General features: G+C 42.9%; 1 protein-coding gene across 2 annotated transcripts in view; it reads right to left on the reverse strand.

Moving 5' to 3' along the window:
* Positions 1–13,868, reverse strand: part of LOC118366929 (diacylglycerol kinase beta) — a 156,164-nt gene that overhangs the window by 106,498 nt on the left and 35,798 nt on the right. For both annotated transcript variants that reach the window (XM_052493671.1, XM_052493670.1), the window contains exon 3: positions 9,256–9,332. In XM_052493671.1, the coding sequence (XP_052349631.1) occupies positions 9,256–9,332 (77 nt within the window). The remainder of the gene's footprint in view (positions 1–9,255; positions 9,333–13,868) is intronic.

Here is a 13,868-nt window from a genome sequence, read left to right on the forward strand (position 1 = left end):
GGTGAACAAGCTATGCTGTGCCTATGGCAAGTTTGTGGGACATAATGCATCTATTCAGGTTACCTATCAACCCTTTGTATCAGTGTACTACCTACAGTATGCCAGTACCAGTGTGCTACCTTGCACTATGTACACATCCACAAAACACTGTATATGCACTGTATATATTCGCCACAGCAGCATCCCTCCCTCTGCTTATATAGTGGCTGCCCACGACTCCAACACCATCATTAAGTTTGCTGATGACATGCCGGTGGTAGGCCTGATCACCGACGATGACGAGACCGAGAACAGCTTCTAACCCCTAAGTCATAAGTACAGGACTTGTAATTTCCCATAATAATGCCTGCTAAAAAAAAAAATGCCTTACGCCACTTTGGCCATTGTGCCCTTGGGCTGAATATAATAATTAGAATTCCCTTCTCCCGGCTGCAATACGGCGTGATCCGAAGCACCTCTCACTCACATTTGATTCCGAGGGGCATGTTGAAGATCTGTCCACATTTACTTTTCATCAACCAACAAAAGATGTGTAACGAACAGAAAAAGCACTAGCCAATCCACTATGTCAATCTAATATCACCAATAGTACAAAAGTTGACCTATTCTATTAAATTAAATATTCCAAACATACTCTGGGACAGTTGTGGAACGCGATAGGTCCCAAATTAATACAATCCCTGTACAAAAAACAAATATTTTAAAACCAAGTAGGCTGATGCAACAGATAAGAACGTTTAGCTTATATGTTGATAAACTATTAAGCTGTTTCTTCGCATTGAAAGTGCAGCAATGTGCACATGGCAGTAGGATATAATGTCCCAAAATACAATGAGCTGGAAAACCCTGTTGTCAAAAGTGCACCGCAAATGTGAGTGTTTTTTAATGACAGCGATGAAAATATACTTCAGAAATGTAGAAAGAGGAAAGATCTAAAGATGCAACAACAAGCGTGGGTTGTTAATAGGACTAGGAGTGTGTCTTTGGATGCTGGACATCAAAGAAAGTTCAGAACATAAGATAAATACTGGTTTCAATGGCATATGAGGAAGTCTTTATAAAACAATCCCCTTAACATTCCTACGGTTGGAACAAGGTGAGACATACCTCATAAAATGACCAAAAAATTATCCAGGTTTTAAACAATTAAGTTGATGTTTAAATAGTTTGAAAATGTTGTCTGCCTCCGCTCAGATTGTAAGGTGGGTGATGTTTAAATAGTTTGAAAATGTTGTCTGCCTCCGCTCAGATTGTAAGGTGGGTGATGTTTAAATAGTTTGAAAATGTTGTCTGCCTCCGCTCAGATTGTAAGGTGGGTGATGTTTAAATAGTTTGAAAATGTTGTCTGCTTCTGCTCAGATTGTAAGGTGGGTGATGTTTAAATAGTTTGAAAATGTTGTCTGCTGCTCAGATTGTAAGGTGGGTGATGTTTAAATAGTTTGAAAATGTTGTCTGCCTCCGCTCAGATTGTAAGGTGGGTGATGTTTAAATAGTTTGAAAATGTTGTCTGCCTCCGCTCAGATTGTAAGGTGGGTGATGTTTAAATAGTTTGAAAATGTTGTCTGCTTCTGCTCAGATTGTATGGTGGGTAATGTTTAAATAGTTTGAAAATATTGTCTGCCTCCGCTCAGATTGTAAGGTGGGTGATGTTGCAGTGTGCAACTGGCACTGGCCTTTCCCTCCTATCTGAACGAACAATGCCTCAAGTACAGTATGTCTGTAGAATCAAGCCTTTTAGATACACTACATGACCAACAGTATGTGGACACCTGCTCTTCGAACATCTCATTCCAAAATCATGGGCATTAATATGGAGTTGGTCCCCCCTTTGCTGCTGTAACAGCCTCCACTCTTCTGGGAAGGCTTTCCACTAGACGTTGTAACGAGCACTTGCTACCATTCAGCCAGCCACAAGAGCACTAGTGAGGTCGGGCACTAATGTTTGGCGATTAAGCCTGGCTTGCAGTTGGTGTTCCAATTCATCCCAAAAGGTGTTAGATGGGGTTGAGGTCAGGGCTCTCTGCAGCCCCGTCAAGTTCTTCCACTCTGATCTCGACAAACCATTTCTGTATGGACCTCGCTTTGTGCATGGGGGCATTATCATGCTGAAACAAGAAAGGGCCTTCCCCAAACTATTGGAAGCACAGAATCATCTAGAATGTGATTGTATGCAGTAGCATTAAGATTTCCCTTCACTGGAACTAAGGGGCCTAGCCCGAGCCTTGAAAAACAGCCCCAGACCATTATTCCTCTTCCACCAAACTTTACAGTTGGCACTATGCATTCGGGCAGGTAGCATGCTCCTGGCATCCGCCAAACCCAGATTTGTCCATCAAACTGCCAGATGGTGAAGTGTGACTCATCACTCCAGAGAATGCGTTTCCACTGCGCCACAGTCCAATGGTGGCGAGCTTTACACCACTCCAGACGACGCTTGGCATTGCGCATGGTGATCTTAGGCTTGTATGCAGATGCTCAGCCATGGAAACACGTTTTATGAAGCACCCGACGAACAGTTATTGTGCTGATGTTGCTTCCAGAGGCAGTTTGGAACTCGGAAGTGAGTGTTGCAACCAAGAACAGAGTGAAGCTACACGCTTCAGCACTCGGTGGTCCCGTTCTGTGAGCTTGTGTGGCCTACCACTTCACGGCTGAGCTGTTGTTGCTCCTAGATGTTTCCACTTCACAATAACAGCACTTACAGTTGACCGGGGCAGCTCTAGCAGGGCAGAAATTTGACAAACTGACTTGTTGGAAAGATGGCATCCTTTGACGGTGCCAAGTCTAAAGTTACTGAGCTCTTCAGTAAGGCCATTCTACGGCCAATGTTTGTGTATGGAGATTGCATGGCTGTGTGCTCGATTTTAAACACCTGCCAGCAACAGAAACCACTAATTTGAAGGCGTGTCCACATACCTTTGTATATATATAATGTATATCTCCTCAGTAAATTGTATATTCCCACTGTAATCAGCCTATACTTCAGAGTTGTATGTTTTATGTTTACTGTTCCAATACTGTATATTCTTTATGATGTCTATGTGTCTTTATTGTTTTTGTATATTTTCTATTGCTGGCAGCACTTTCTCACTAAGGCAAATTCCGGATATGTGTAATTGTACTTGGTAAATAAAGGTGATTCTGAATCTGATTATATCTTATTAATGTGTTGTATGATTGACGGACCTCACAGCAGTGGTTCTGTGCTGTTGATCTAACCCAAACAGAGAGACAGAGAGCACTGGGCTGGCAGGCCAGACCCGATGAACCATCATTCATATCCCTCTCCTCTCCTCTCCTCTCCTCTCCTCTCCTCTCCTCTCCTCTCTCTCCTCTCCTCTCCTCTCCTCTCCTCTCCTCTCCTCTCCTCTCCTCTCCTCTCCTCTCCTCTCCTCTCCTCTCCTCTCCTCTCCCCCTCCCCTCCCCTCCCCTCCCCTCCTCTCCTCTCCTCTCCCTCTCCTCTCCCTCCTCTCCTCTCCCTCCCTCCTCTCGTCTCCTCTCGTCTCCTCTCCTCTCCTCTCCTCTCCTCTCCTCTCCTCTCCCATCCTCTCCTCTCCTCTCGTCTCCTCTCGTCTCCTCTCCTCTCCTCCTTATTTGGTGAAGCTTTACTTTGCATCATGTAACAGCAGATTTTGAGAAAAATGCACGCACAAACATGAACACAAGTTCCAAAAAAAGAAAAAAAGATGGAGCCATAAGGTCACATATCATAAGACGGACAAGCTTGTCTGCAATAAGAACACCCAGAGTGATTTGATAGGCATTTCTGGAAGGTCTCCATCCAGCTGTCTCCATCTCCCTTTTAGCATTGATGGCCTCGAGAAATCAATCAAATCCATTCTGGAAGCCATGCGAACACAACAGGTAAAAAATTATGTGCACAGGCTAGCTAGGTGTGTCATCATACTCGCCCTTCGGATATATTTATGATTAAAATTGGAGGGCACATGCAGTCTTGATAGAGAGAGGTTATGATGGGGGTAAAGGGTAAGGATAAGGAGACGCCATGCTATCTGAGCCAAGAAAGCCATGAGAAAGAAGTAAAAACTGCAGAATCACCAGAGCACAAGTCAAACCACCACACTATGGCAGCACAGCAAACCCTGTCTCTCCACCCTGCCTGTGCTCTCAATACATATTAACGGAACACTTGTTCTTGTCACTCTTCGGGTCCTCGTCACTAAAGTGGCATACAGTGGCAAGAAAAAGTATGTGAACCCTTTGGAATTTACTGTTTTTCTGGTCATTAAATTTGATCTGATCTTCGTCTAGGTCACAACAATAGAGAAACAGTGTGCTTAAACTAATAACACAAATTATTGTATTTTTCTTGTCTTTATTGAATACATCATTTAAACATTCATAGTGTAGGTTGGAAAAAGTATGTGAACCCCATAGGCTAATGACTTCTCCAAAAGATAATTTGAGTCAGGAGTCAACAAACCTGGAGTCTAATCAGTGAGACGAGATTGGAGATGTTGGTTAGAGCTGCCTTGCCCTATAAAAAACCCTCGCAAAATTTGAGTTTGCTATTCACAAGCAGCATTGCCTGATGTGAACCATGCCTCTAACAAAAGAGAGCTCAGAAGACACAAGATTAAGACTTGTTGACTTGCATAAAGCTGGAAAGGGTTACAAAAGTATCTCTGAAAGCCTTGTTGTTCATCGGTCCACGGTAAGACTAATTCTATAAATGGAGAACGTTCAGTACTGTTGCTACTCTCCCTAGGAGTGGCCGCCCTGTAAAGATCATTGCTGCACGTCTGAAGTTTGCAAAAGTGCACCTGGATGTTCCACAGCGCTACTGGCAAAATATTCTGTGGACAGATGAAACTAAAGTTGTGTTGTTTGTAAGGAAGGAACACACAACACTATGAGATGTAATTGTCCTTCAATTAAAGCTCAACAGAAGTTAGGTGATGCAACTAGACAACGACACAAAACACAGAAGTAAATCAACAACAGAAGAAAATACGCCTTCTGGAGCGGCCTAGTCAGAGTCCTGACCTCAACCCGATTTGAGATGCTGTGGCATGACGTCAAGAGAGCAGTTCACAGACATCCCAAAAATATTGCTGAATTTAAACAGTTTTGCAAAGAGGAATGGTCCAAAATTCCTCCTGACCGTTTTGCAAGTCTGATCCACAACTACAGAAAATGTTTGGTTGAGGTTATTGCTGCTAAAAGGAGGGTCAACCTGTTATTAAATCAAAGGGTTCACATACTTGTTCCACCCTGCACTGTGAATGTTTACATGGCATGTTCAATAAAGACATGAAAACGTATAATTGTTTGTGTGTTATGAGTTTAAGCAAACTGTTTCTCTATTGTTGTGACCTAGATGAAGATCAGGTAAAATTGTATGACCAATTTATGCAGAAATCCAGGTATTTCCAAAGGGTTCACATACTTTTTCTTGCCACTGTACATTCTCAGGGACGACAGTCTCACAGCCAGATGAGCTCAACTGAATGGCCCAGTCGTGAATTAGACTACCTGACTGACATTCCCCCCTTCAGAGCCTGCTGTGAAATGTGTGTGTGTGTGTGTGTGTGTGGAAACCCATCCACCCTTAGTTTACAGTCCCCTGTCTGCCTTATCGCTCATCCATCACGGAGAAATACAGTCAGAGATGGGGGAGGCGAGGCCATTGATGGTGTGTCACTGGCGTTTAGGGCAGCTTCCAGGACAGGCGAGGATTGGTGAGTCACCAAGTGCACGAATAATTGATGACACGAGTACAACTCACTGGACACACCATGTCATTTCAACGTGGAGAACTGGGTAATATTTGGTAGATATGTTGATCAATGAGATTCTAACCTATTTTCACCCACTCAAAAAGACAGCCACAAGTTTGTTGAATTCCCAATATGTTATCACTATGCTTTCAACTATCTAAAAGTACATCAAAGTTCAAATCGGAACAAGATGTCAGATCTTTTGTTTATTTACACAGCAACTGCATGTGTTATCACTGTGCTTGATCTAATAGCACAACCAAATGACCTGGATTGCAGTTAGTTGAGATTACATGGTACAAGTGATCAATGCCGTTTGAGATTCTGTGCAGATTATTATAGCAATTGTGAAGATCTCCACAGACCTGTGACCCTGAACATGCACGCTTTCATAAGACACGTATTGTTACAGTAAACTCAAAATGTGGCCATGGATGTGTTACTCATTTTAAGGTTGAGTAAATACTGTTACATTAGTTTGTAAGATAGCCTTAACATTAGGCTATTTACTGTCTTACAAAAGTAGTACATTGTTAATGTTGTAAATTACTATTTCAGCTGGAAACGGCAGATTTTTTATGGAATATCTACATGGGCGTACAGAGGCCCATTATCAGCAACCATCACTCCCGTGTTCCAACGGGAGTTTCTTCTGAAACTTATCAGTCTATTCTTGTTCTGAGAAATGAAGGCTATTCCATGCCAGAAATTGATTTGGAAAGGCACACACCCGTCTATATAAGGTCCCACAGTTGACAGTGCATGTCAGAGCAAAAACCAAGCCATGAGGTCGAAGGGATTGTCCGTAGAGCACCGAGACAGGATTGTGTCGAGGCCGAGATCTGGGGAAGGGTACCAAAAAATGTCTGCAGCATTGAAGGTCCCCAAGAACACAGTGGCCTCCATCAACCTTAAATAGAAGAAGTTTGGAACCACCAAGAGCTGGCTGCCTGGCCAAACTTAGCAATCGGGGGAGAAGGGCCTTGGTCAGGGAGGTGACCAAGAACCTGATGGTCACTCTGAGACAGAACTCCAAAGTTCCTCTGTGGAGATGAGAGAACCTTCCAGAAGGACAACCATCACTGCAGCACTCCACCAATCAGGCCTTTATGGTAGAGTGGCCAGACGGAAGCCACTCCTCAGTAAAAAGCACATGAAAGCCTGCTTGAAGTTTGCCAAAAGGCCCCTAAAGGACTCGCAGACCATGAGAAACAAGATTCTCTGGTCTGATGAAACCAATATTGAACTCTTTGCCTTGAATGCCAAGTGTCACATCTGGAGGAAACCTGACACCATCCTTACGGTGAACTGTGGTGGTGGCAGCATCATGATGTTTTTCGGCGGCAGGGACTGGGAGACTAGTCAGGATTGAGGGAAAGATGAACAGAGCAAAGTACAGAGAGATCCTTGATGAAAACCTGCTCTAGAGCGCCCAGGATCACAGACTGGGGTGAAGGTTCACCTTCCAACAGGACAACGACCCTAAGCACACAGCCAAAACAACACAGGAGTGGCTTCGGGACAAGTCCCTGAATGTCCTTGAGTGGCCCAGCCAGAGCCCAGACTTGAACCCGATCTAACATCTCTGAAGAGACCTGAAAATAGCTGTGCAGTGATGCTCCTCATCCAACCTGACAGAGCTTGAGAGGATCTGCAGAGAAGAATGGGAGAACATCCCCAAATACAGGTGTGCCAAGCTTGTAGCGTCATACCCAAGAAGACTTGAGGCTGTAATCGCTGCCAAAGATGCTTCAACAAAGTACTGAGTAAATGGTGTGAATACTTTTGTAAAGGTGATATTTCAGTGTTTTTTTTAGTTTTTTTGCTTAAATTCCAGGGGTCTGAATAGTTTCTGAATGCACTGTATCTACAGCTTGGATAGTTCCATCTGAGCCACTGTCTTAATCTTAATCCTATACTTTAACTGTTAGTTTTGGTTGAGATGGAGATCTGAGTCCAACATATCATTTGTTTGTCTTCAGCATGGATAGCTCCATCTGTGCCACTGAGTCTGGCTTTACTTCCAGTTGGTCTAGAAATGAAGAATGTATGTGTTGGATTCACTTATCCATTTGAACCAAAAATCTAAGGTAAAGAATAGGACTAAATATAGTCAAACTTTAAATACAGTTTGATTTGATTTAAATCCTCGTCTTCAACTTTTGTTTTTGGTTGAGATGGAGACGTGAATCCAACATATTTATTATTAAGTTGTAGATTCCATTTGAAATCAACCCAAACTTTAAACCCTAGGCCAATATGTATTGTCTATGTTGAGTTGAATCCTGGGCTGAATTTAAACAATAGCTGTTGATGACTTCCCAAATGTTATATAGGCCTAAATAGCATCATTGATGATATAGGATTGCTATAGTATGGTTACATTTCATTTGCTTTGTTGAACCTACTTTGATAGCAACAGTGAATCTATTCAGTGGAGATTTCTAAGCAATCATTCTCACGATAGCACATTGGTAGTAGTCAGTGACAGATAGAAAAGCTAAGCAGGACTGGGCTTGGTTAAAACCCTAGATGGTAGACTGAATTAATAGCTGTACTATGATCAACTCTCCAAGAGGAGGTGCTGCCCTGCCTATTGTTTTTTTCTTATAGTGGATATTATGTTGAAGATCTGACATACGACGTTGTTTCAAAGGTATAAATTCAACATATTTTATACAAGGTTTGTCAATGTTAAAAATTGGTTACCATGATGACATAATCCTGTGGTTGAAATCTTACCCTCAAAACAACAGTATGTTGATTACTTTTTTCAAATCCAATGTATTTTCCATGTCACAATACTTCGACAAATTATGTTGAAACAATGTTGATTCAACCAGTTTGTTCCCAGTGGGAAGAGTCACCTCGCTCGTTCCCACACAGTGCAGAAAATACCACCGGCCTGGCGCCTGCACTTGCTGGCTTTGGTGATCACACCACAGGCCACATGATGTCTGAATCCAACAGGGCTCTGATGGCGCCAACCATTACTCATATCACAATGCTGGAGTTATAAGGAGGAAGAAGGGATGCACCCTGGCTGGGAGAGGAGTAGGGCGGGGGTGGTGGGGTGGGGGGGTAGGGGGAGTGGGGCGGTGACCCATTCAGACAGACCATAATAAAAATGTCAGCGCCACTTGTCCTTCATAACTCGTCGGCCCTCTGTCGTCACTTCGAAGTTAAAGGGCGTCAGTTGGACGTTGATGGTGAGTGTGAGGGAGGGAGGAAGTGTTGCTCACCTTACTACTGTCTAAACACAGCGGATGACTTAGCGTATCAGTGATGGAGCAGGGACTGAGTCAGGGGATTGCCAGGGTCTTAACAAAAAATAATGATGATCTCACTCAGGAAGGGGAGGAAAAGAGAGGAGGGGAGGAGAGGAGAATAGAGGAAAGGATAAGAATGACAGTGAGGAGAGGAAGGGAAAGGAGAGGGAAAAAGGAGAAGAGAAGAGTGGAGAAGAGAGGATACGTGGGAGGGAGAGAAGGGTTGAGGTAGTGACATACTGTACCTGCTCGGGATTGTACTTGGAGAGGACTCCTTCACCGTGAAACTCCTCCAGAACATCCTTCAGCTTCTTGGTGGAATCTGAGAATGAGACAGGGATGAGTGAGGCTTTATAAACCTAATCATTTAGTCATTTTGGCACCAGGCGAGGATTGTCTTTTGGGCGCTAGCTGTATCTGAGAGGAACATCCGGGTAGATCATGAGGCAAACATTTCACAGAGGTGAAAATAAGTTTAGCTAATTAATTAAACAAATAGACCAATTAAGCCAGGACATTTCCTTGGAATACAAAAAACCCTCAGAGCAAACATTATCTGAATGTATCAACTCTGTGGAGTTAGACTGGACACCCCACTCTCTCTTCTCTTTCTAATACAAGAAATAGCACATTAAATAAGATATCCTCTGAGACATCCAGTAATATTTCAACCCCATTAACCCCAACATTTCCCCAAGTTTTCACCATCATTGTAGAGCCCTAGTTATTTTGGTTGCTTTCACAGTCATTTCTGAAAATTATGATTTATTCCGTATAAGGTCATTAAGGTCAACCCTGTTATGCGAGCTGAACTCTCATTTTAATAAGGTGAAACTTTTAATTAACATTTAAACAAATAAACATTGAACATCTAATAGTCAGATCATAGTGTGGTTCTACTCTTTTTGGCAATTTTCTGGTGTTTTGTTTTGGGAAACTGAGTGAGTGGAGCATATATACCTGCTGGAGCATGTGCTACAGGTGTGTGTTGCTATGGTGTCCAGTGAGCTGAGATAAGGCAGAGACTTATAGATGACCTGGAGCCAGTGGGTTTGGCGACGAATATGTAGCGAGGGCCAGCCAACGAGAGCATACAGGTCGCAGTGGTGGGTAGTATATGGTGCTTTGGTGACAAAATGGATGGCACTGTGATAGACTGCATCCAATTTGCTGAGTAGAGTGTTGGAGGGTATTTAGTAAATGACATCGCCAAAGTCAAGGATCGGTAGGATAGTCAGTTTTACAAGGGTATGTTTGGCAGCATGAGTGAAGGAGGCTTTATTGCAAAATAGGAAGCTGATTCTAGATTTAATTTTGGATTGTAGATGCTTAATATGAGTCTGGAAGGAGAGTTTACAGTCTAATCAGACACCTAGGTATTTGTAGTTGTCCACATATTCTAAGTCAGAACCGTCCAGAGTAGTGATGCTAGTCGGGCAGGCGGATGCGGGCAGCAATCGGTTGAAGAGCATGCATTTAGGTTTACTAGCATTTCAAATAATTTGGAGGCCACGTAAGGAGTGTTGTATGGCATTGAAGCTCGCTTGGAGGTTTGTTTACACAGTGTCAAATGAAGGGCCAGATGTGGATCAGAGAATCACCAGCAGCAAGAGCGACATCATTGATATACTGTATACAGAGAAACGAGTCGGCACGAGAATTGAACCCTGTGGCACCTGTCGTGACGTTGTATTAGTTAATGTGACGACTGTTGTTCATCGAATGATTAAAGTTTCTAACTGCGTGATTAACTGAATCAAGCAATTATTTAACTCATTAACCTGGGGCACCATGGGAAAAGTAGTTTTTATTGAGTTTCTATTTCCCAAATGAACTCAAAGAATATCAGAATATCGATTTTCCCACAGCCGCTAATTAACCAGTTGCCTCTATCAATCTCATTCTGAACGTCGTATAGCCCGTGAATCTGCACGGACCCGGGTCTCACCAATGAGTTCGTAAAACACCAATCTCTAGGTTGATATCGCGGGGTGCAGATAGGTATTGACCGAGCTGAAGCTGGCTGGTGTCAGAGTTAACGGTGAAGTCCGCTAGCAGTGGCTAACTGACTACTAGCTAGTAGCTAGTTAGCTGGCTTGCTTTTGATGGGGGTTCCGATTCTAAAGTATAAAAATAGCAGATCCATACCACATTGGGTGAGGAGGGTTGCAGGAAAGTATATTCGGTTCGTAGATGGAAAGTGAGATTAAAATATATACTAAGTACATACAAAAAAACCAGAGGAAATGACTGTACATGGGACAAGATAAACACTTGTCCGACTGCTATGCCATCCTGGGGAAAAAAAAGTAATTGACGTAACAGGAGAAAAACTTGTTGTACAACCAAATTTAGAAATGGCACTTAAAAAACTAAATTCTGTTGAGTTTTTTGCCCTAGCACTAGAAAGCTGATTCAGATAATCAAAGCTTGATGATGAGTTGGTTATTTGAATCAGCTGTGTAGTCCTTGGGTAAAAACAAAACGTGGACCCGGGGGGTGCAGAACCGAGTTTGGTAAACCCTGCCCTAAGCGGTCGCTTATGTCGCCCAGTGGCTAGGGACGGCTCTGGAGAAGGCATTCTCATTCACTAAATTGCTCAAACCCATCTATGCAAGCAGGTATGAGTGTATGCAAAGCACAGGTACACGCACAGAGGCAAATCTCTGATCTGTGCAATCATAAAGTATTTGCTCGCTGAATCAGTTATTAATAGATCATGAACTGAGACAACATATGCTACAGTATGTCCAGTGTATTTACCATAACAGCATCCATTATCCAGATCAGACAGCTAACTAGACTGTAGCTGTAGCTAGTTTCATCTGTTTTCTTTGTTGTCACTACAACTCTGGATAAGAGCATCTATTGAATGACCAACATTTTGATATAAATGTAAGCCAGACTCTCATTGAATTACAACAGAACAGAAGCCAGTAGGCTAAATGCAGTGAGGACTGAAGAATCACAGCCAATAGCTAGAAGGTTAACAGTAAATCAGCATCGTACGTCATCAGCATTCCTTTGCCTTCAACTTCATTTCCTTTATTAATTCTTTATAGAAGAGAAAAACAGCACTGAGCCAATTAGTATGTAACGCAAGGGGAAGATAAGACCAGAACACTGAGTAAAAGAATGGCTGCATCTCAAACGGCACCCTATTCTCAATACAGTGCAGTACATTACGCTAGACTACTGTAGGGGAATAGGGTGCCATTTGGGACGAAGCAAGCTTTTCAGTGTAGTGCAGCTGGGCTCATTGAACTGACATGTGGCTTTGTAATGGACACTAACTTTTCACCTCACATATTATATCTCTCCTTTATTAACCCATATTGGAAACAGACACATGTCATGTATATAGTAACATGAACACAGACACGGTCATCCATCCAACACACCAGACCTGGGTTCAAATAGTATTTGCATTCTTTCAAATACTTCATATGCACTTGACTGAGCTTGTCTCGCACAATGGAACAAATGGAATAGTCCCAAAAATGCAAATCCCACCTACCGGGTCACTCAAGGCAGACTCAATAAAACACAAAAAGTATTTGAAAGATAAACAAGTACTTAATTAACTCCAATCTGCTGTACGGTATAACAGACACTGCCACCCACCCACCCATCTACCCACCCACTCAGCCACCGCCAGCATTGTGGTCCCTGACAGCAGGTCCCAGACACATCTCCATCACCATCACCAGGGGTCTAGGTGCTACAGTACATGTGACTGAGGGCCCATTAGCAACCCAGCATAAATAGATATAAAATATCCTCCTCTCATTAGCACAGCAGCATCAAAATAAACAAGCCCTTTATCACTCTGCTCTGCGGAGAGGGGATGTTCAGCCAGGGACAGAAAACAGGCCTTAGAATGTGAATGGAAGAGCTGGGATCTTTTTCACCTCAGAGTGGAGCTCTGGATAAATAATACATATACAGGGCCTTCGGAAAGTATTCAGACCCCTTGACTTTTTCCACATTTTCTTACGTTACAGCCTTAATCTAAAATGGATTATAATAGAAAAAAGATCCTCATCAATCTACACATAATACCTCGTAATGACAGAGCAAAAACAGGTTTTTAGAAATTGTTAGAAATGTATTAAAACAAAAAACAGAAATACCTTATTTACATAAGTATTCAGACCCTTTGCCATGAGACTCTAAATTGAGCTCAGGTGCATCCTGTTTCCATTCATCATCCTTGAGATGTTTCTACAACTTGATTGGAGTCCACCTGTGGTAAATTCAATTGATTGGACATGAGTGTGCAAGAGCGCAGAATAACTGATACATTTACGAACACTCAACACCCGCTGAATATGGCCGGGGTGTCAGTAAACATCGGCAAAAAAGCTTAGTTCAATTGTTGCGGTCACCAAAGCTCTGGATAACATGAAAACAGCCTAACCAGCTATGTTAAGGCAAGTAAAATGGTCTGAGTAAGGTGTTCTCTTATTTATGTTTAGAAGTAGCTAGCAAGCTAGCTAACTTTAGCCAGTTAGCTTGGGTGCTTGACTGCCGAATGCTCGCATCAACCCTACTCCTCGGCCAGAGCGTCCAGTGTGCGCTCTAAACGCTCCGAGAGCAAAACACCCTGAATTTACAAACAGACAATCTGACAACGCTATGAATTTACGAATGCCCAGAGCACATTCTGAAAGTTCTTTGGCACTCCAGAGTGAATTTATGAACGCACCCTATATAAGGTCCCACAGTTCACAGTTCATGTCAGAGCAAACACCAAGCCACGAGGTCGAAGGAATTGTCCGTATAGCACCGAGACAGGACTGCGTCAAGGCACAGATCTGGGGAAGGGTACAACAAATATTCTGCAGTATTGAAGGTC

This window comes from Oncorhynchus keta, chromosome 34 (assembly GCF_023373465.1).
Source record: "Oncorhynchus keta strain PuntledgeMale-10-30-2019 chromosome 34, Oket_V2, whole genome shotgun sequence".
In the NCBI taxonomy this organism is placed as follows: Eukaryota; Metazoa; Chordata; class Actinopteri; order Salmoniformes; family Salmonidae; genus Oncorhynchus; species Oncorhynchus keta.